This window comes from Bombus fervidus, chromosome 2 (genome assembly GCF_041682495.2).
Source record: "Bombus fervidus isolate BK054 chromosome 2, iyBomFerv1, whole genome shotgun sequence".
Taxonomy (NCBI): domain Eukaryota; kingdom Metazoa; phylum Arthropoda; class Insecta; order Hymenoptera; family Apidae; genus Bombus; species Bombus fervidus.
Window position 1 is genome coordinate 12,923,489 of NC_091518.1, and position 22,596 is coordinate 12,946,084.

Sequence of the window (22,596 nt, forward strand, 5' to 3'; positions counted from 1 at the left end):
ACTTATTTGCCACTTGTTCCCCTTCGAAGTCTAATCCTATTTGCGTTTATTCAGTGCGTGTACCACGACCCCAGCCTTAATTCGAAAGACCTATTTTTAGATCTGTCGTTAAATTGCTTCTAATGAGGCCCCTTCCTCGGCCTGACTGGCATCGAGGATGCGCTATTGTGTTCGAACGCTGCTCCAATCGAGACCGGTTGTCGTTCAATCAAGTTCACGATCAATTATTAATCGTTCGCATCTGTTTGTTTAATTGATTCGCGATCGAGCTTCTGTTTCCCTTTTGTACGCCGACACGCTACGAGACCGAAGAATGGAACACGTGTAAGTCGTTCGTGAGTAACAAGCAAATCTGTCATTCAACGGTTTAGTATAAATCGACGTTAGAACAAAACGCTCGTAAGGTGTATCTAAATATATCACGTACTTAGAGAGCTATTAATAAAATTACAACCAAAGTGATATGGTAAAAATAAACAGTCATTTATGTAATGTCATAATCACGTTCCTGTCTTCGTTTTGTAAACGAATCTTCGATTCTCGGACGAATGCTCGAATCTATCAAAGGTATCGTGTAAACGAGCAAAAGAAGATATTAATTCGATTTGAAAACGTTGGATAGTATTTTTAATAAATCCTTTGGAAAAAATACTACCTGCGTCGCATGTTAGTAATAATTGCGAACATAAAGTATGCAAAATTCACTATTTGGACGAATTCAATGATTCCAGTGTTACGAGACAATTTTTGTTGCTTCGTTGTTTGGACTAAATACGACAGGAAAGCCGTAGTCTTCTTTGTGATTAGTTTCCTCAAAGTACAAAGTACATTTTCTTTTTCGACGTAATTTACGATAAGGATGCCACGATTTCGAATCTGTTAAATTTTTAGCATTTTTTCATCTACGAACGTACGTTGCTATTGATTTGATTTGATAACTGATTTTCTGCGAAACAATGGAAATGGAACATTAGCCGAACTGTGTTACTTTGCCGCTAATGTAAATCGTTTACGCGAACAAATTACATATCACAGTTGCATAGCAAAACAAAGTGCACGCAATAAGATTGTTCTTTTTTGTTGCGCAGAATTGACGCCAGAACACCAGAAGATTCTAATAGACATCAGGCGAAAGAAGACGGAGCTGCTACTCGAGATACAAGTAAGTCAATTGCCCTGTTTCTCTTGCCCTCTTCTTCTTCGCGATTCTGTTCTAGCGACTCTGCCTGCATAAGCGAAACGGTGTCGTGAGAAAGAATTTTTCATAGTTTTATTCGATATCTCGCGTACCGAAATTTTACAATATTTCTATCGTTCTGCTTGTTATCCGTTCGTGTTATTTGTTTGCTCGCGGAGAACGTGCCCTATCGAAACCTAGTTTATTCGATCTTTTGGCTATGTTAGCAAGCTGAGATATTTAATGGGAAAATATTTGACGTCGATAATTTTTACTATATAATAACACTCCTGTTTCCATTTTGCGCTTAATTCTGTAACAATGATTAATCTTCAATGAAACTTGAAAGTAAATTCGAATCGATGATATATAATAACATCGTTGAACTCCTTCAGGAGTTAACGGGCTTGAGTCTTTTTCTGTTGCGGTTTATTGGTAAAGAATAATCAATTTCTTTTCGCACAAATTTACTTATATTCACCGTTTAAGAAACTTTTTCAATTTTCTTCTATTTAATCTAAGTAAATTTTCTATTATCCTTCTTACCTTTCTACTATTGCTATAAGAAATAAAATGTTTTATTCGACGTACTTTACCGCGCAGAAGAAATGTCTTATACAAAATAGTTCTGCACGAGGCAACAATAACTCAACAATAGCACAATAATGATATAAAAGTAGAAGATAGAAGTATCGGAAGAAAAAACTACAAACAGAAAGGATACTGATCGCTGCTTGTTCAGCAACTAAAGGAATGGATAGGAAATGTTAACATACATACAAGTAGCAGAACGTATTATTGTTTCACTCACATTAACATACATTAACATCAACGCAAAGAAGCAACTGATTAATCTTAAAAACAGATTACACTCAGAAAATCAATACGTTTTGTCATACATATAGGAAGTCGTAGATTTGACTGGTAAACATCAGTGGCTAAAGCGAGCAAACTGCCAATCGACGTTAATAATAAATCGGTCTTTAGATATTTTTTCATTAACAACCTTCGACCTCGTACGTACTTCATAGAGTTATCATTTGGTAATTTTCGTCGCGCAAATTGTATCTTTTGTAAGAAGCGAATTTTGCTGGCAACGAATTTCAAACTCGTTAAAAAAAATCGCATGTCCGATGTACCGTGTCTTTGTTACGTTTATTACAGTTATCTTACGGAAGCTGATGCTGTGCATTATCGCGAACAATAAACGTGACCGCGTTAGAACAACGATTCAGTTTCTCAACTGGCTCTCTTATCGTAATAAACAAGAAATGATCTCACTCGTCACTATCAGTTTTGCCTCATCGGTAATTCGTGCTCCGTTCCGAAGTGTTTCTTTCAATAATAATCGTGATAAGGGGACGAATGAAAAGGGAGCTTGCGGTTGTGAAGTATTCGTATATTTCCGGGGAAAGATATCCATCGACTTTTACCATGCCTCGTACCTTGGCCAGGTGTCTCGGGGTCTTTTATCCTTCAGTCTTCTCGGTGTATCGTCAGCTGTTTTCGTAGCCTGGGAATTTTCGACGGATAGAAAACAGCGAGTTGGAAGTCTGAACAGGTCGTTTGCTTTTTCAATTTACCACCTTCCGACAGAATTATAATTAAAATGATAAGGTGAAAATATGTAACTCGCGAAACATATAAGATACATATTTTGAGTAATGGTGAAAAGAAAATATTTCGTTCGAACGAGTAGTGTTTTACCGTATATTGGAAACTAGGTACATTCTACATGTTCCAAACGATGTATTTTCGTAAACGATAAATTTACCAAACATTCAATGGTCGTTAAATTAAATAGCGAATCAGGAAAAATTAAGATACTATTTTTATAATTTCAACCTGGACTGTGTTTTATTCGTTGATTAAAAAAGAGAGAGAGAGAGAGAGAGAGAGAGAGACTTACTCTATGCGATTAAGCGTTCCTGGTCGAACATAGGTTTTTCCTATAAACGGTTATTTAACAACAGCTTGAACTATTTAGCGAGATAGTAGACGCGCATCGAACATCGGTTTAGAGCGGCTCGTCGCGTTTCTCCGTGCTATGTGGACGTCCGTTTTGTTACTCGGAGTGCATTGTACCTATGTTTCTCCTTTTAAATGGACGCGCAACCTGCTGTTGTCGTGCGCGCACCGTGTTCTCATTGTGTCCTCCAAGGTAGACATAGGTTCCGAGGGAGCGGGAGTCCTCGTCCGCAGACGAGTCTCGGGTAAAGACTGGTCAGGTGCTTTTTTTATCCCCCACGGGTCCATCTATGGAAAGAGGATCTTGGGATCGAGCTTAGACCTCTTCGATAGCTGCGCTCTGAACCGCCCTTAGTCTCGCTCAGGAAAATCCTCCACGCTTCTTTCATTCTATAGCCGAGGAAACTCTTTGCTTTTTTGCGTTTCTTTATCGTATTTTCATTACTTTTATTTTTTTCGTTTGTTGTAATGCTGCTGAATATTTAAGGAATCGGAAGATGAGGGTTAAGTATTTTCTGAAATTAATTCTAAGTTCTAATTGCGAAGAAAACTGTAATGTTGTTATAGACACATTGTTGTGCCAGATTTCGTAGACAGAAAAGTGGTTTTTAGAAAAGGGGAAAGATCGCATGATACGAAAATTGGTCAGACTACCACGAGTTGATCGAATCGTAATGTCATACGAATCAACTAAAAGGAGGTTTGTTAGGGAATAGAAAGTGCCCACTCGTTGGTAGCACTTACTGAACGTTACACTTTATAGAGCCAAAACTCATGATATAGATCATAGATTATTTTTTTTCGGTCTTATTCAGTCTAGCTTACCGGTGCTCCTCCTGTCCTCTTCTGTCGGTAACAATAGATTTCTTATACGTTTCCTTTGCACTTACCGCGCGGCAAACCGTTATTTCTCGAGGGAGGAAGATGTATAACACCGAGGAAATTGAGTAGACGTCGGAGTGCTTTGTCAGGGAAACTCATTACGAAGGGAAACTGGCTCCAACGACTTCGGTGAAGACGTAAAACGAACACGGGAAGGCAAAGAAGTATGCAGCTTTGAAATACCGCTGGATGGTTTGTGCTAGACAATTAGCAACGTTCAATTAGTAATCGCGATTGTCGTCCGAGTGACTACCGCTGCCTTGTCAGATGGCAGTATGCACAAGTTCCTGCAACTCGAAATATCAATTACGACGTAAAATGAGTTCATGTCTTATTACGTGAAATGTTTATCGTGAATAGCAATATAATTGATATAAGCAATGAGGATAGTTTATAGTTTCGTAGCAATTTCGTAGATTCAATTTTGAAATTTAATATCCAGTTGCAATTAATAATTTGACCGTTTGAATAGGTCTATAAAAATTCGTGGGTCAAAGATTCATGCATGTCCTTTTTAATAGTGACAAGCTTAATAACAAATGTTTGAATGGTAATGTAGTCTTTACTAGATTTCTATGTTATCGATTGCTTAAGTTCGCAGTCGCGAACCACGAGGGCGCCACATACGCAATTCTATTTTATGTTTGTAAACATAAATTCTGAACTTTCTTTTTTCTTTATTATCTAAGACAGTCTGAAGTCGTGATATTAACTGACTTTGAACACTGATCATCAAGTTCATTCGAACAATTCGCATATACACATATGTTATCAATGAGTAACGTAAATAATTACCTATCGTTTGTGCTCCTTATTTAGTATGAAATATGAATGGAATATTCCCTTTACATAAGAAAAACATTGTATCTTAATTTCTAAATCAGTATTTCCCAAACTATTAAAAAACACGAAAAATATTTTAACCTCATATGTATTTGCATGTAAACGTCAATGAGAGTTCATAACCTCTAATATCGAATCTTAAATATTTTTTTGCACAAACTTCTCATAACTCACAATGTGTTTCACATTGTATGTAATTTTGATAATTACATTCGAGCATAAACAAGACACGTTGATAGCTGCAATAATGTTCCATAGGGGGCGAATCAAATGATTTTCTTTTTTTATCCGTAGCTACGTTGTTGGGCATCGTGTTTACTTTATGGTCGAACAAATGACCGATTGCCTAAAAATTTCTGACTGCTGTTTATCTTTGGCGCTTGGCACGCGCGCATATCTGCCCTCACAAAAATTCCAGGATGTCGTCTTTATGATAAAACGTTTCCGTGATAATTGATACGGTTCTCGCTTACTTATACATACGCCCCATATAATTTCTATAAAATAACAAACGTGTACGCGCATGCGCATTTCATATTGCGACACGTCTGAGAGAAAAGGTAAATATCGAAGAATATAGAGTAACGTTAAAGTTTCCGACGTCGGGAATTAATCTATTAACACTGTCCCCATAAACGAGTAATTGATTTTGATCGACCTAATTAAAAAGTTTGATGGATGAGTTTCTTCATGCTAGCGAGGTCGTGGAGTACCGACGATATTGACGTATAGCATCGAGTTTTTGATAGTTGCCGGAACTAAGTTCTCAAGCATTATCATCGAACATCAATTCAGTTCCTGCAAATATTTACAAAACATAACAAACGTATGTAGTCTACTTATCAGTATCTATTTATTTCGTACGGAGATCTGTATCATTTTCTAAGCATCTTACCGATCGAAACTGAGAAATTGGCCACGAGGAATCTCGCTAAAGATTTCCTTCCGATTAAGCTACCATTGACATTTCGCGGGTTTCATCTTTTGTTTAACGTAATTAAACGTAAATCAAGGTATCGTTCAGTAGCGATAACACTCGTAGGGGCTCTGCGCGTAACCGCAACAAGGTTGCAGCTATCAACAAAGGATTCGGCACGATACGCGTCGCGTGTCGTGTTACGTTCCCTTTCAGTTCCAATTACAGAGACATCGGTGCGCTGGTAGATATCGATTATCCCTTAGCTTTTCATCGTTTCCGTTTCTATTGATCTCGCGCGTACGCTTTTCATTCAACGTGTTCCACGGAGCAATAGACGGGAACGAAGCAAACGAGTGTAAACACGATCGACGAAAGAGAAAAAAGAGAGTCGACTAGATATGTAATTGGTAAAGTCGCACGCTGAATATCCTCGGTGTTTCTTGCGCTCGTCGGTCTTCCTAAATGGATTTAATCGATCTAGCGGTCCATCGTCTGATCCATGTGGATCCTGACCCTCGACATCCATGACGTCAAGCTCCCGTTGTGGCGGCCGACGAGGATGGCTCTGCTGGTGCTCGTGCTCCGTTATCTGGTTCTGCCCTGGCAAACGAGCTCGAAAGGTGAATTCCGTTCTGATAAAGCTTGTTTGGATACGATTTCCTGGTGCTCGTTTTATGATGCGTGTGTGTGTGTGTGTGTCTGGTTTTCCTATTGACAGCGTTTTTTTCAACGACATCACCCTATTGTTTCTAAAACTTTTGTTTTGTTCAATATTAATTGCGAAGGAAGGGCAAGTTTATATCTTTTAGTCTAATTTTGATTACTAATCCATCGAGTGTATTAAAATCAGTCTGAAATCGATTGACATTCAAGGTCACGGTTTTGACCTTTGAAAAGATCAGAAATAATCTTATTTTTCGAACTTCGACTTAAAGATCATGCTCTTTCGTATTGGACTTTTATATCAATTCGATATGGAAGGATGGTTGTTCGTGGATCTTGATTGGCAAATTGATTTCGGACGAATCTTATCGGCTACAGCTTTAACTATTGCGTTAAATAACAAAACATAAGGACGAAGTATTCAAAGATATACGAAGACAAAGAAGATGCAAGAGTCAATCAGTCACGATCATATTGAAAATTGAAATCGATCACGAAGCAGCGAGCGAATAAATCGTAAATATTTGGCTAACTTTGAGGTCGTTCTCGAAGTTGCTTATTACTCTAGCGATGCAAATAGAATCGTTCCCCGCGATTTCTGCGCGTGGAAGAATGACGAAAGTTTCGTGCAATCGCATCGGCAATTATTATGACATCACAAAATCTTAACGAATATCGATGCATTTATCCCTGAAGATGTATTAATTAATTTCTAGCTTATATCTATATACATTTCAACTTCCTTCCAAGCATTCTAATCTCATTTTTGCTTATTTAACCTATTTGAAATGTGAGATAAAAGCGGACGAACCTAAACGTTTCGGTTTGAAAATAACCGTCTACGACTGGCGTTTGTTACAAAGTCATGTTAGTAGACCTGTTGATTTCAGCGTTCTTCGTTGACCGCTTCGTACAGAAACGTACTTAGAAAGTTCAATTTGCACGCGTCTCGGTCTCGGAAAATATGAAAAGCGAGGAATGGGAATCGGGTCAGTGGGCCTCGAAGCGACTGCTGCGATTTTATTAGCCGCGATGGATAGCGAACACCGAGGAAAAAAGAACTCATTTTTCTCCCACCCCCGCGATATCTCCGGCTCATCTCGCGTCCGATTCTTTCCGATTTCTCTATGCCGTAGTTTCAAAAACTTTCCCTCGACTTCGCTCGCTCTTGGAAAGTCGCCACTTTCGATTTTCTTCTAGGTAACCGCAAAATTTTGCTTCACGCCTCGTTGCCTGTTGTAATTTCGAAAAAATAAAATTGGCAAATTCGTGTACCGAAGTCGAAGTTTCTAGAATCATTTGCAGTGGATCGACGAAAGTACGTGTTCGAACGTTTATACATCGATCGAATATTTCCTAGGTTTCAAGACATTTGAGTTTCATGCAAATTGCGTATCACTGCAGTTATCGTGTTTAAGATAGATTACCAGCTTAATGCGAAAAGAAAGATTTCGTAACTTTAGTTTGTTTTCACGGAACGGGGAAAACGGGGCAAACGAGGCTGATACGATCGTTGCACTCAAAATGCCGTATGCAAATCAGTCCAAGTGCCTCCTTATCGTTGCTCGCATGTTCTTTTATTTAGAAGGCAGCTAGCTGCGGTTAGCTACATCGTTTCCATTAATAATTTGTTCCCAGATTACCGAGATTGATTACGTAACGTGATGTAACAGTTTATTTTATCTAGAATTTTCACTCTTCTCTTTGGTGGATCGTAAGAAAAGTCAATATTAAGAGAGTAAAAGAATTAAAAAAATTATCGCGGAAAGAAGATCTTTTAATCGAATACCGTTATTCGAGGAGTTCACATAAAATTGAATGTCATATGACATGACACGAAGCGTGTCTTCCGTAGCTGGATGAAGAAAATTAATTTATCTCGACGTTGATAATATTCTCGTATGATACATGGCTCTGAAACAGTAGAACAGCTGCGCAGAAAATAATTATTTTGCAAACTGTTCGTTGTTCGAAGCAATCGTGTTACACCTTCGATGGAGCATTTTCTCGATCTCAAAACTTTAGAAGAAAATAGCAATTTCTTGCTGTTGATCAACGTAAAGTTAATAAAGTTTTGTATGCATGAAACGAAGTTACCATCGGAGGATGTGATTGCAATCAAACGTGTCTATTTTTACCTGTGAATTGAATAGCTCGACGACGACGACGATATGATTACTTCCGAGAAATTGTATTGCGCGATGGTGCAAGAAATTATTCGTACAACGAAGGTCGTTCGAAGATAGAACTCCATTGATGGAGTAAAATAAAAGAGAAGAGGGAAGTGTTTCTCAAAAAATTAAACAGGATTCAAAAATATGCGAGAAAGATTTTTCATAAGTTCTGATATTTTCCTTAATTTCACGAGTCACTTTAGCGAAGTCGTTTCTTTTTGTGACCATTTAATGCGACGGCTTAAAAGAGAATAAATTGTCAAATTACAGTGACAAGCACCCATGGAGGAAACTTAACATACCAATGCAATAACTAGTAGATGTGTTTCGTGGTAACGCTAATAGATAACGTGAGTCATAGGGTGTATCCTTTCGCGCGTATAATAATTTTCACGATGTAGCGAAGCTCTAAATTAAAGCAGTACTGGACTGATGCAGCGATAAATACCAAGGATCGTACAAACTGGACTACGTTCGTAGTAGTCTACCTTCTTCAACAGAGACTGAATCAAAGCTAATGCCAGTTCGGTTAACAAGTTCGTGGTCTCTTGGCATATTATTAGTCGATATTCTTATTCTATTGTACCGTATTGGTATACAGATCACGTGCAGATTCAGCTTCCCACGGTGATCAATCCACGGACATATTGTCTAAATCTATACGGAGCGTCTCACGCAACAGGGTCAAACCAGCGTTAAAACGGCAGGAGACAAAAAGAATTTAATTAGGAAAAATGTAATAATTTTGAGTGATGCATCACGTGATGCATATGTCTTCTCCGAAAGTGGAGGCGTTCCAAATGTTTCAAGGCTGCCTTTATTTTCTTAAATGGAACTTTACATTTTGTCATACATCGTTCGATGCATTTTTTAATTCTCTACGAAAAAAGCATTAAAGTAAAATAATATTAAAAAAGGTCACGGTCTACATAACATTATTATTAATAACATATTATCGTATACATAATTTTGTATCGGCCAGGAATCGTTCTGGAAAATTCAATGATATATCTGGAGGTGGGAACTATGACGAGTTCGTGATGGAACGCGAGTAACAGCGAACCCTACATCGTTGACCGACATGTGGCATCCCCTGGGACTGAAAGAGCAAAATTCATGACACTCGTGCGTGCACTTTCGTCGAGTAACGACACCTGTTTGCTTGTATCGTGATTTCGTGGAATTATTTAAACCTGTGTAGTTGCTTGTTAATGGATCATTAACAGTGTAACGCCTGCGCGTTGGTTTTATTGAGAAAATAGACTCGTTTGTTTTGTTGTTTTCTGTCGGTTAGATTGTGTCCACGGTTATCGCATAACTGGGAATCTTGCCAGCGGTAATCACTTTTACCATTCGAATTACCCTTCTCCTGAACGCACTTTTATTCATCCCGAATCTTTTTACTTTATTTTCCTTGGGTGTCTGTTCTATTATTATTTCGTCGTTGTAATTGAGATTGACGATTGAAAAACGTATACCTAGAAAAAATAAAAACGTGTATTCCTCGTTTTACCACAGCTTCGCTTCGGACGATAAACTTTTTATTCGTTCTTTCTTACCGTTTTGTTACCTGTGTTTGATTGAACTTTTTCTTTACTTGCATTGCATCAAAATAAAAAAGCGTCTCGCTATAAATAATATGATATAAATAATATGTATTTCGAGACGTGCTATACGTACATTCTCATTATTCCATTGTACGTACATGTCTGTATGCTAGCACAATCGATACTTGAAACCATCCAGTACGAATCGGAGAAAGAAGCATCTCGTTCGTTACGTTTTCCTATTCCATGCAATCCATACGTATGCAATTTAGAAAATATCGAATTGCGAATTCTGGTAAAATGCAGTGCGAGTCGAGCAAAACAAATCAAGGCAAGTTTGGTGAGGGGCGTGCGCGCGCATCTGCGTAACCGTCACGCGATAAACGCGTGTACGCCTGGTTAATCGTCTCGTCCCGTTCGCGATGCAGCTGTAGCAGGTGCAACGACGACACGTCGTTGAATCGCGTTTAAACACGGTGATCGAATCACCGATTCGATCACTCCAGGGAGATATCGTTTGCAAATGCGAATTAACACTTGTTCGCTGCGTCGCAATGTTGGGCTGCACGCGTAATCTGTTTCTCGTTCGATTTTTCGTCTCTGGTTGGAGTGGGGAAAGAATCGTCAGCCGATAAAGAAGAGAGCAAACAAAGTCGAACGTTTCTTCCGTTCGCTTCTTCTAGCCGTAAATCGTGAATCACGTGGATGGAATTCAATTCTTTTCTGCGACAAGCAGATTTCGTGATCAGCAATTCGGCAATGAATTCCTCTTTCTCTCTGCGTTTCGTTCCACGACGATATTTATCAGCCCCGTAGAAGTGAAATCCGAATTAGAGAAAGAACGCGTTGTTATTTACGAATGGAATACGCATCGGAGAAACGGTGAATTATGCGATGTTTTGATTTACATTGTAATTTCGTCGATAGAGTTGCTAGCGGTTTTATTCGATCTACAGCTTCGACTTTCCGCGTAATTTTCCAATTACGCAGTAATTAATCAACGAGCTATGTATTTAGTTGCTAACTATTGGAGAAGCGCGCCACTTGTCGACACTAGCGCGCATTTTCGTATTTTTTTCATTAAGATGGATAGTAGCGAGCGAGATCTATGTGAGTTATATTTGATAATTTTCGCAGCATACGCAAATTATATTGTTGACCGTTGAACCAACGGGGCCGAAGAAACGATAATCCGCGTCCGAATGAACCCCACTCCGTTATTTAATTTAAAATTTTTTATCAGTGTTTTTTAATATGCTTGATGCGGTTCAATGGATACTTGACGTCAAATTTGATAGCAAGAAGCAAAAGGAGTCTCGTTGAGTATCATGTTTTTCGCGGGAACGTTCTATGTTTAATTTTCAATTTTGTCATTGTAAATAAAAATATATACATATTAATATGTAGAAAAACGTAATCGTTCGATAAAATTTCGTTCCAATGGACGAGATGGCTACTTTAAATAGAATCGTACATTGAAGTTCAAGCGAGTGCTGTATATAGCTACGCGAAATAGCATGGTAGCCTAAGTAACGTGAAAGTTGGGTGAAATAATTTGTCGAAGAAACCCAGACGAGTAGATAAAACGGTCACATTGAACCGTGGCCTGTCAACGCCCTGGTCGACACTCGAGCGCCTCCAATTGATAAGCAGTCGGCGAAATTTCAGCCTGCTTCGTTCTCGGAAGCATTCTTTTCACGATCTTCGGCAAGTATGCGTGCTAGAGTGTCCACTCGGTGTTGCCTGTATGTTCGACGTTCGAATGAAGTATTCCTAGAAAAACAACTTACAATTTTAGCCGATTACGATATATGTATGTATATATTCAGTGGACACTTTGAAACTATAGCTTTTTGACAATACATTCAAAAATTTCATCTCGAACAGAGTCTATACTTTTTTTTTCTTTTGATTTATGCGAACCTGTTGCAATGAAACTTGGAACATCCTTGCAAAGAATATAGCTCACCGTAAAAAATATCTATCGTTCTTCAAATATTGATCTTTCGAAAAGCACTGCTCTCGGTATATTGTAGCGTGTTAAAACGACCGAAATTACGTTCCTGAAGTCTTTTAGTAACGAGGAGATACTGCATCATGCAATTGAGAAATTTCCGCGGTCCGCGCGCGTGCATTCGCTGCCTTTTAAAACCGTACTTCGCCCATGAGGAGTAGGATCGGTTTGACCTCATACGAGAGCCACCGCAAACGTGGTATAGTGTACAGGCTGCTCCTTGCAATTGGAGTGGCTCGTACTTCATTTTCGCGATGAACGGAAAAGACCCTTGGCAGAAAAAAGAATGAAACCGTAGATTGATTCAGAAAAATTCAAGTTGTATCGGTTTTATTTTCTCCGTAGGTGGATCTGTGCAAGATGCAACCTTGTTCGTTTTCTGTTCTCATGCTGCGTACGTCCGCGATTGTGTATCGCGCTTAAAAGAATTTTTAATTAAATTGTTCTTTACATAAAAATTTCCATGCACTTGAAAAAATAAACAAATCGTGGAAATGAATACTTCATGAAAAACAAAGGTCAATATGATTAATTGGGATTCACGTATCTGCATGTTACTGCGCATTATTACTGTATACATATTTACCAAGCAGCTAACCGATAGAGCGTATTTAACGTTTTTAATTCAGTGTTGTTTTATTTCTTATATTTTAAATATATGAATAAGCGATTCATCAAACGGTTCTATAATATTTCCTAATAATATTTTCTATGCATTTATCTTTATTTATAAGAAAGCTATAAGCTATACCAGTTACGAGAATCAGCCTGTATTCGCACACGCGTGACTGAGTTCACGATGCGTCCACCACGAGGCGCCAGCGCGTTTCCAGCGCGACCGTTTACTCTAGCTCGCGGTCGCGAGTCGCACGGCAGCCGCTGCGTGAGGCGGATCGTTCTTTATCCCGCAGCATCACGATCGCAGCTAACCCGATACAATTGCGGTCTCCGGTCAAAATTACGCTGCTTTCGTTGTCGTTATCGAAGACAGTCGACTTTAAGAAGATAAAACAACCGTGCGACAGTGTCTTTTTTTAAATCTCGCGGAAGCTTTAAATTGCTCGTATCATCTCGCGTGACTATTGTCATTCCAACTTATCAGAGTTTATCGATATTAAGTGATAAATAAGGTTTAGTAAAAGATCTTACTTCAGACTCTTACTTCGTTCACCGATATTTTCATCGATAGACGAGTGAACATTATTTGATCAGGAATTTCGAGACGTGTTTCTAAATTTTAGATGCGTTTATCGATAGATTATCACGTGTAGTGGTCAATACGCGTCAGTGAAACATCGATCGTGGATCGATCGAAAGATACTAGTTTGAAGAAATTGCATCATTGATTCAGGGTCGTTGAACCGTTGAGATCTTTGATCTCGCGTGTCGATAGTTTCTTTCGACAAAGGATCACGTTTACTCGAGTACTCGTAACGCAAGCGATCGTTTTTGATCGCGTTAACGATCGGTCAACGATAGAAGCGTATGTCAATGTCACCCTCGAGATCGAACGGCCACAGTGTCGCATGCAACGCATGGTGTCAGAAAGTGTGGTTAGGTTGTTCCTGAAAGTATCACGGTTCAGGAGAAGTGAAGGGAGCTGAGTGGAACAAATTCCATTGGTTTATGAAGTTTGGCAACGCGAACTCGGTGTCAAGCATGATCTTCACCGGCAGGTCGGTGGACGCCCTCGACGAAGTTCGCGGTAGCAACGTGCAGACGGACAACCGTCGGGACGTTAGCGCCGTCGCCATAGCCGCAGGATGGTTCTCCAGTTTGCGCAGACCCGGCAAAAGGAACAAGAAGGGCTATCAAAAGCAGGCCAAGAGCACATGGGACCTTAGCACATTATCTATGGTTAGTTAAATGTTCTGTCTGGCTGCACTTACTTCTCTCGAACGATTTACGCGTCCCACTTGAAATTTCCTTACATGTGCTTTGCTCGATTTAGCAGGAGCGTATTTTCCAAAACTTTTTTTATTTCATCAAAGATACGATTTATCTTATTTATCTTTATTTATATTCTTTTTATTTACATTTACGCGCGAATAAACAAAAACAATGTACAGATATTCATTGGTGCGGTTTGTGTTTACAACGGGTTTTTAGAAACTCCCGCCTATTTCTGAATCGTAAACACCCGCTTTGATCATCGAAGTAAGTACGTACATATTTCGCTACACGATAACGTGAAACTCTATACGTGCATGAAGTGCAGTCGAATCATAGTCAGCGATGTCAACATCTCCTCTTAACATTCTTCTTTGTTTATTTACCTTCTTAAACACGCGAACAGCTCCTGTCAAGCTTAAAAGTCAGTCGATCAGAGAAAATAAGGATATCTCTGTTTAAGTGGCATACGGCTCCTGAAAACTTCTGAAAACGATCGCAAGATGTCGAATTTATTTGAGCAAATGTCAGTGATTAACCGTCGCGTGAAAAACCGCGGTAAAATTTTGAGGTTATGCGCGGCTACTTCGAGCGGCTGAAACTCAAACAAGAAACTGCGATCAATCGATGTATGTGTCCGATCTCGACGATCGGTAATTGAAAAGCCGCCAAAAGGCGCTTCCTAAATAAATCGTGGACGCTATTAAGAACAGAGAAACGATGTAAAATAAGAGTACGGTGGCGCTCTGGAGTTGGCTGACCAGCCAAATTTATTTCTAGGGACTTAACACTGATGAAGCCAATTCGATGTACACTTACACTCTCGAAACTTGTTTTCATTTCTATAAGAATAAATTTAATTCTACCTCGGTCGACTAATAAAACATATAACTCTTGGAGTATAAATTTTAGATATTTATGAAAAATTTAGAGCCACATATAGAACAGAATGTATATATTATGAAAAAATACGTAAAATGTGCAACGTAATAAAGTACTTGTTATGGTATTTTGAGAGATGAGCGAAACAATTTTTTATTCAATTTTCATTTCTTCAAATTTATTTGAGATGAAAATCTGTTGAATCACGTGTCTATAATTCCTACGTGTTTAAGAATATTACGTACGTAAGAAAAGTGTTTGTAATTTTTGGAAGGAATATGCTCGATGACGTTCGAAGTCGGTAGACGAAATCAGTAAGTCCATCTGATCGCGTTCCGTGAATCAGGCTTGTTATTTTCTAAAAAATGCCAAAGTTCTTACGCGCGAACGTACACACGAGAAGAAATAAAAGGATGACACGTTCCTATTTTGCATATCGTTTCAACAAGAAACGTGTAATTTGCGAGACACTAGCGAGACAAAGTAATAGCAGCAACCATAAAAAGAAACGACTTCGAGAATAAATGATTTGACGAAGTGTTGTTTGACAATTGATGTTAGATACACACCACGTAAATAACATTTGTTTGCAATACAAGTAGTATATCTTTAGTGTACCTTGGAAGCTGTACAGCTGACAAAGCAAACTATGCATTTTTTACTTGTCTTATTACATTGCTCTTCTCAACGATAATGCATGACCACGTCGTGTACACAAAGTACAAAGATCAATAAAGTTTCGATAAACGTTTCTGCACACCAGTAACAAGGTAAAAGCAGGCTGGTGGAAACTATAGAATTGCATGGCCTTCTGTATTCTTAGGACTGCACTACTGAACCAAACAAATAGGTTCGCCAAAATTTGTATCGTATCTCTGTTGCAAAGGCAGTCTTCAATTTTATAATGCTTCGTCTAACGATCGTGAATTTTCATCCTTTGATCATAACGATCGTTTCTTTCAACGGATCTTCGCCGAAATAGTTGTTTTCTTCCGTGAAACAAAAACGTTTCTGTATGAATGAATTAAACGAGTGGAGAAGACCGTGTCTCTGTAAACAACGACGTGATACGATCGTTTACAATAGCACCAGACTTCTTTCGCATTCCTGACGAAAATATCATTCCATGATGTTCCTGACGTCACGAATCGAAGATCGTACAGACGAACCAAGTCAGGGTGACTTATTTATAGAGAGAATCAGGATACGAATGGAGCTTACGCAAATAGACGGCCATTTGATGCAGGGTTGCTTTGATCGTTGAGCTAATCGCAACCCTGCGTTTCATTCTGCCATTCTATTACGCAACCAATTATAATTATTCTCGATATTTCGCTCGTAATGTCGATAATTACTTTTTTACTTTTTATTTGCTTACAGTAATCAGAAAATTGCTGGTCGTACAGTAACGGATTCGCAGAACCGCAATCTAATTGCATAAGTTCCTAACGAAGTACCAGTAGATAGTTGAGTCAGCTTTTCGTGAAATCGCGATAAAAGGATGATACATCTCTTTTCGATGAGAAAATTTTCCATTTTCGTTTTACTTTCAATATTCTGTTATCGTTACGTAATTTCCATTTGATTGCGACGATGCATTTATTCGAGTTCCTAAACAGGAGAACTTTGCTTGTGGCACCAATGATCTACATACAGTAGCCTACGAACGTATTCGAACAAGTATCGAACAGTGTTGGAATATCTTCGTGATCCCCAGCGTAAGTCAGTGATCGAAACGCATCGTGAGAACGGCTAGCAATCGTTGCCATAGCAGGCTGTTAGAGGCTATCAATTTTTACGGTCGCATCAGTTCGCAGATCAAGCGTCGAAGAAATTTGCCGGTCGCACGACCTTGCCGCAGTGAAATCAACGCGTAACACGCGCGCGCTTCCTAGAGCGATGCTTCCTAGAAATTTTCTTCCTCTATCTCGAAAGACCCGGTGGTACCTCGGTAACGAACAACGCGAAAGCGAGAGAACCGTAATGTCGAGATTTCTATCTCGTGTATACCGCTTATCGAGGATTTGCGCCGACCTAAATAGTCTCGAATGAAATCCGTGGAATCTTGAATCGCGTACTGGTAATCGAGTTGTGTGTCATTGAATATTTCGCGGTATACGGATTAATCGGAAAGCAGCACTTCGATAAAGGGAAGCAAGAGGAGAAAAGTATCGGTTCTTTCTTTGTCCGTTGCCAGTTTATGGATTTATCGACTGTATCGTGGTACACGTGGAAATTACGTAACATCGTGGCGTTACGTGCGCGGCGATACACTTTATGATATTAGTTATTCAGCTTGGTGGTTGCCGGCAATATTTTTAGGTTAATGGGGTGGCTCGGTGGCGGTCGGAAAGAGCGAGTGATCCGTGGGGAATAGGAACAGTGACGATCGTTTCAAAGGAAACAGAGAAATTTTTTCCCTTTCTTTTCCCTTTTCCTTCATTCTCTTTTTGCTTTTTGTACCATTTTTTCTTCTGTCTCTCTTTCTTTGTTTATTGCTCTTTGTTGGCTTGCAGCGTGTTGCGATCGATAAAACTGTCGCATTTATTCGTCGTGGTGCGTGGCGTTAAAACATCGAGTCCTCATAAATCGTCCAACGGGAAAAAGTGTGTCGATCGGTTTCCGAGTTTCACCGTTGTCCGGCGCGAACCTACGCCGCTTTTACATAAATTACATTTCGCGACGAGCCATCGGTGCCAATACCGGCATTGTTGCATGCCTCGCGATGCAAATACATATTTCGGCAGAGAAAGCTTCTGTCTTTTGTTGTGTCTGCCTCTGTATTGGATATCGAGTACTACGTGTTACGATTGTTACTATCGTGCTTGTGATATGTAGAAAAAGGTAGTCGGAGAAGCATTTGCTCGAGTAATCTTTATCGCGTATATATATCGTGATATTAAGTCATTCAGCATTTTAAAGGTCTCTAAGTATAGAAGACACTGGCTGTATGAAATGATTGTGGGTAGGAAGGAAGGCTGTTAACTCTTTTGTTAAAGAAGGTGAGAAGGATAGCGGTCGAGTTTAACGTTCATTGGTAACGTTCGTGGTAGCGTGTGATGTTAAGCTTGCAATTTCATAACAAATTGATCTAACTCGAACGTAAGCACGATTACATCTTTAGATTCGATCAGTTTATGAGTTAAGAGACAATTTCCGCGCTCGGAGTCGTTCAAGTTTCGTCTTTGCTTCATGTCGAATTATGTAACGCAGCATCGGATCATGGCTCGAGATCTATGCGTGTGTCACGTAATTTTTAAAGTGAAAAACACAAGATTCGGTCTGAAGTCAAGTTTATTTTTCACAGTTAGGTTTTGCTACAAAAAGATCGGAAGAAGAACTGTTTGGTCCTGGCTCGTACCATCAGGGAAGAAAGCTCGGTGTGGGTGTGCCCTTTTGAACTCAGAACGCGGATTCGTCGTCCGCACTTTTCGATAGAAAAGTGAGGGTAATGATCCGCGATGCCCATTGGCTAATGAATGATAAAGAAAACCAGATATGGGCATCCTTGTTCCTGGGAAAAGTTTGTTATCTCGCCAGACACCCGCTTTCTCCGTAATAGTTAAGAGCGTGCAACAAATATGCGGACCATCTGTAAACCGAAAATGTTTATGTGAAGAGAAATGAAACAGAACAGATTCGGTTTACGGTGTCTCCTTAGGCCTGTTGAGGGTTAGCGTTAACAATGGGTAGTCCTTAACGCCCAGACTATGAGGAATCTCGCAAGGGCCATAGCATCTAGCGTAGCACGTGCTAAACAAAAATTTGATCCGTGACACGTGCAACGGTAGATACGTCAAAGTTGTACAGACTTCGTGCAAAACACAGTTCTCGTTTAGATAATCGAACGTCAGAGAAGCATATAACGATATTAAAGTACTCTATAAACCATTAACTAGTAGAAGTTGATTCGAAGAATATGAATCACAGCTGTCAATTTTTCCTATGACACCTTCTAGTAGATAAATCTTTGTTACGTCCTGACGTAAATCGTACGACAAACAAATCGTTTTATTATGGCGTCATAGTTGGTTATAAAAGCATCAGAATTTAGTTGTCTCGCGTTCGCGTGAAAATTTTATTGCCAGTTTACTACAGCGAGTCCTTATCGCTACTCATGGCACCTGACTTTGCTTGTACGGTTGTTTATCAGTAGAACCTTAATCGCCTCGTTTGACGTCAACAGTTTCACGACACCAGAGACGATGACATCTTCTCGTCATCGAGCATTACATAAAGCTAATAAAACAGGGTCGTTGTCACTTCGCGAATGTCCAGTTAAATTGCTTCGAAATAATTGGCTCGGACAAGGTAAAACTACAAAATCGATTCGACAAGCGAATGTGACAAACGGAATCGCGTATAAGAACTGGAAATCTTGATAAGCATTCCGTTGACTATAAGTTATCTTTTTAATGATCGAACGAGACTGACTCTGGGCGCGCCATGGATGAAGATATTCAAAGAGAGACATCGTGTCTCACTGAATACACGGACGAACTATTTTCGTGTGCGAAAGTAATCTCACGTTTTTGTTTAAAAGTTTTGTCACATTTTTTCTGCCTATTATTCGTCGCTATCAAATTTTATCAGGACACAAGGAGACGTAGCCGAAAAGAGGAACGAGAAAGAGAGAGACGCGGTGAACAAAGGAAACAGGTTCTGTTTTAAGCGGCGCGATTCCTCTTTCCGCATCCGCTCCGTTTGTTCCCGCCTTTTGCGACCGGCACTCGTGTATCTGGGTTATACGGCTGCTTTTTGGACAGCAAGGGGGAAAAAAGAATGTGGTTGGGTGCACGCCAGCCTGGTGTGCGCCGCGACGATGTTGTAGGAGAATGGAACGTGTAATTGGGTAAATACGTGAATGGAAGAATTCGGCGGTGCTAAGATGGTGTCGCGAATCTGAAGAACTGGAGCGCCAACGTCGAGAGACGTAATATAACGAGAACCGAAGAAAGTCGTGCTTCTTTGGCGAATTATTTAATGAACGAGTGTAACGCGTAGACGGTGGGGATAGATACTGGATAGATAAGAAAATGAGGAAAACGAAGGTATGAATAGAGAGACGATGTATGAATTCGCAGAATGAAAGGTTTGGAAAGGAAAGAGATTTGCGAAAATTTGAAGTTACAATACGTAGATTTCTGTGTACAGAAATGAATGGATTAAAATATATGTGTACTACGTAAAAGCCAGAAATTTCGCAAGAACATGCAGCGGAAGAGAAGAAGAACGTGTGTATGTTTTTTAAAAGACGTAGATAAAAAGATAAATAAACGTAGATCGAGATGAGCAAATAAACAGACTATCGAACGGATGATTTGGTTCATTTACTTTCAAGATTTCCAAGGCTAGAACATATACTAGGCTGTATACATATGACAGTCGGGAACACATTGCGATATTGGCATCTGTTGTAACATCGTACAACGCTAAGGACGGCAAAGTTACTGAGAATAATAATATTCGCGCAACACGATGTGTATTATACTCGGTTTATCGAGTTGTTTTGCCACAGTTGAGCAATAATAGTCGCTCAAAATCTGAACTCGAACCGTGAAAAGACAAGAACTTATTTACCAGGAGCTTCTGGGAAAAGAATCGCCATTAATTGGCGTGTTATTCGGACCTTGAAATTTGCATAATTCCAGCAAGCTATGTAAGCGGCTGAGGGTGATTTCGCTTGAACAATATGTTAGCAAGAACATATGGGTCGTGGGGAAAATTATATTTATCTGCAGAACGCACGTAGATGTGTTTACCCTGGTGGAACACGTGTCACTGGCTAACTCTAAACGCGGCATTGTGTTTACAGTGAGACATACATATCGATCTTCTCTCGCTTCGTATGCATACCGCGTATCGACGGCCATTCGGCACCGCGAATAGACCGAAGCGAACTGTGTGACCGGCCGATTCGCGTAGCTTTTAACACTGCATAGCTTGTACGTTAGAATCCCAAGGTATTTTTTTAAGGTATTTTTTACCTGGAGTCCCTTCTTAATCCTTTCGCCGTTGAAGTCACCGTACAGTCACGCTGGAAAGTACAAACTGTCAAGATTTGTTAGGATGGCGCATGAACAAAATTATGTATTCCTTGTTTTAAAATCCACATAAAGGAGGGGTACATATTAACGAATGGATAAGTAACTGTACACGTAAGGCAATTTCTCTTCGAGTTTTGCAACACAATTATAAGTTGGGACATCGTCGATCGAATTCACAGTGAAAGTGGTAAATAAAAAGTAACGAGCGAGACCAAAGCACGCATAACGACGTTAGAAACATTACAAGAATACTGTTATTATTATTAACTTGTTTTCGAGCAACCGATCCTAGTTGCATTAATTGCATAGTACACGTGGTATTACTTTCCACTGGAGACCCGCGAGCATTTAATGGATGCCCCTAATGTCGTTTACTAAACCGAGTTTCAATACACGTGCCAGCCTATCAATTTTCAAAGTACATTTTCTCGAAGCTAAATTATCGTACACGTAAAAACGAGAAAAAGTAGACGAGTAGTGGTAGTTGCAAATCATAAAGGGGACAGCAAAGTCGTAGGAACGATCGTTTGCGATTCGAAGAGTCATTCGTCATCCATATTTACAGAACGCTGATGGCTAATGTAATAGAACGATTGAATGGAAATATATTTCCGCAAGGATGCGATTACTCGGTTAAAGCCAATGCCGGAACCGAATAGGGACCACTCGGTGAAAGCCTAACTCAACGGACATTCAGGATACTTATCGATTAATTAGGTCCAGGTACTTAAGAAAATTGCAATGAACGAATTTATTGGCGCGTGATGTGCCGCTGTAACTCGATCGTGGTACGATAATAATCGAAAAGCTAACAAACCTCGACGACGATTGTTGAATTAATGACTAATGGGTAACTCGAGTATAGAGGTTCCTTCTGGGAACGCGATTCGCGGCTGACTCGGTTCTCCCGTGTGTTTGCACATTACACAGTCGTCTGTCGAACGATTGTACCTATCTACTTTTTATAGCTGTTTCTGAAGGACCGAGAAGTCGTTTGCGATGAGTAAAAACGTCAGGGTTACTTTCAGTCAGAGCCTCTCTGTATGCAGTTAGGTCTCCACGAGCTGATCTTCATGGTGATCGATCAGTGGATCCATTTACCTAAGCCTTCCCTGATTTATTTGATTGGATCAAGTTACTGTGTCATGGTAAACTGGGTTTTCTAAATACATTTTGATATTATTTCATTATTGACTTGTGTGACGAGTGAATGAAATTGATCAATTTCGCTTTAACTTTCTGTTAGTTTCTCAATTTCATTATCCAGATACATCGGTGGTCCGTAATTTCAAAGGAGACGAATAACTTCTTTTTGTGTGGTTTTTTTATCACAAAACTTTTTGCGCATGAAATTACAATGTAAAATTACTGTAATTATTCTTTCGGAAGTAAAGTAACGGATAGGCTGCTGATTTTTCTGCACTAATGCGAAATTTAAAAGCACGAAAATGCAGAGAATGCATATAATATGCAAAGATATATGAAATATCTAGAATACTCTCTGTAATATCTACCAGATGAAAGAAATTTCTGTCTAAGTTCCTTTCGTTCCATCACAGTCGTAAAAGTACGAATATGCGTAACTAGCCA

At 39.5% G+C, this 22,596-nt stretch overlaps 1 protein-coding gene and 1 long non-coding RNA gene across 6 annotated transcripts in view; one reads left to right on the forward strand and one right to left on the reverse strand.

Moving 5' to 3' along the window:
• Step (cytohesin steppke) overlaps positions 1-22,596 on the forward strand; it is a 59,409-nt gene that overhangs the window by 2,205 nt on the left and 34,608 nt on the right. The window contains exons 1-2 of one of the 5 annotated variants that reach the window (XM_072021723.1): positions 176-324; positions 1,089-1,162. Coding sequence is in view for 3 of the 5 variants with exons in the window: in XM_072021712.1 (XP_071877813.1) it covers positions 13,814-14,044 (231 nt within the window). In the remaining 2 variants the exon portion in view is untranslated. Of the gene's footprint in view, positions 1-175; positions 325-1,088; positions 1,163-6,290; positions 6,410-13,015; positions 14,045-22,596 lie in introns of those variants that run through there. The other 4 variants (XM_072021714.1, XM_072021716.1, XR_011803102.1 and 1 more) reach the window with 4 other exon arrangements.
• On the reverse strand, positions 9,554-10,874 carry LOC139997790 (uncharacterized). The gene is made up of 3 exons (XR_011803114.1): positions 10,332-10,874; positions 10,186-10,254; positions 9,554-10,104 (listed from the first exon to the last, which is right to left on the reverse strand). It is a non-coding gene; the product is annotated as an uncharacterized lncRNA (long non-coding RNA).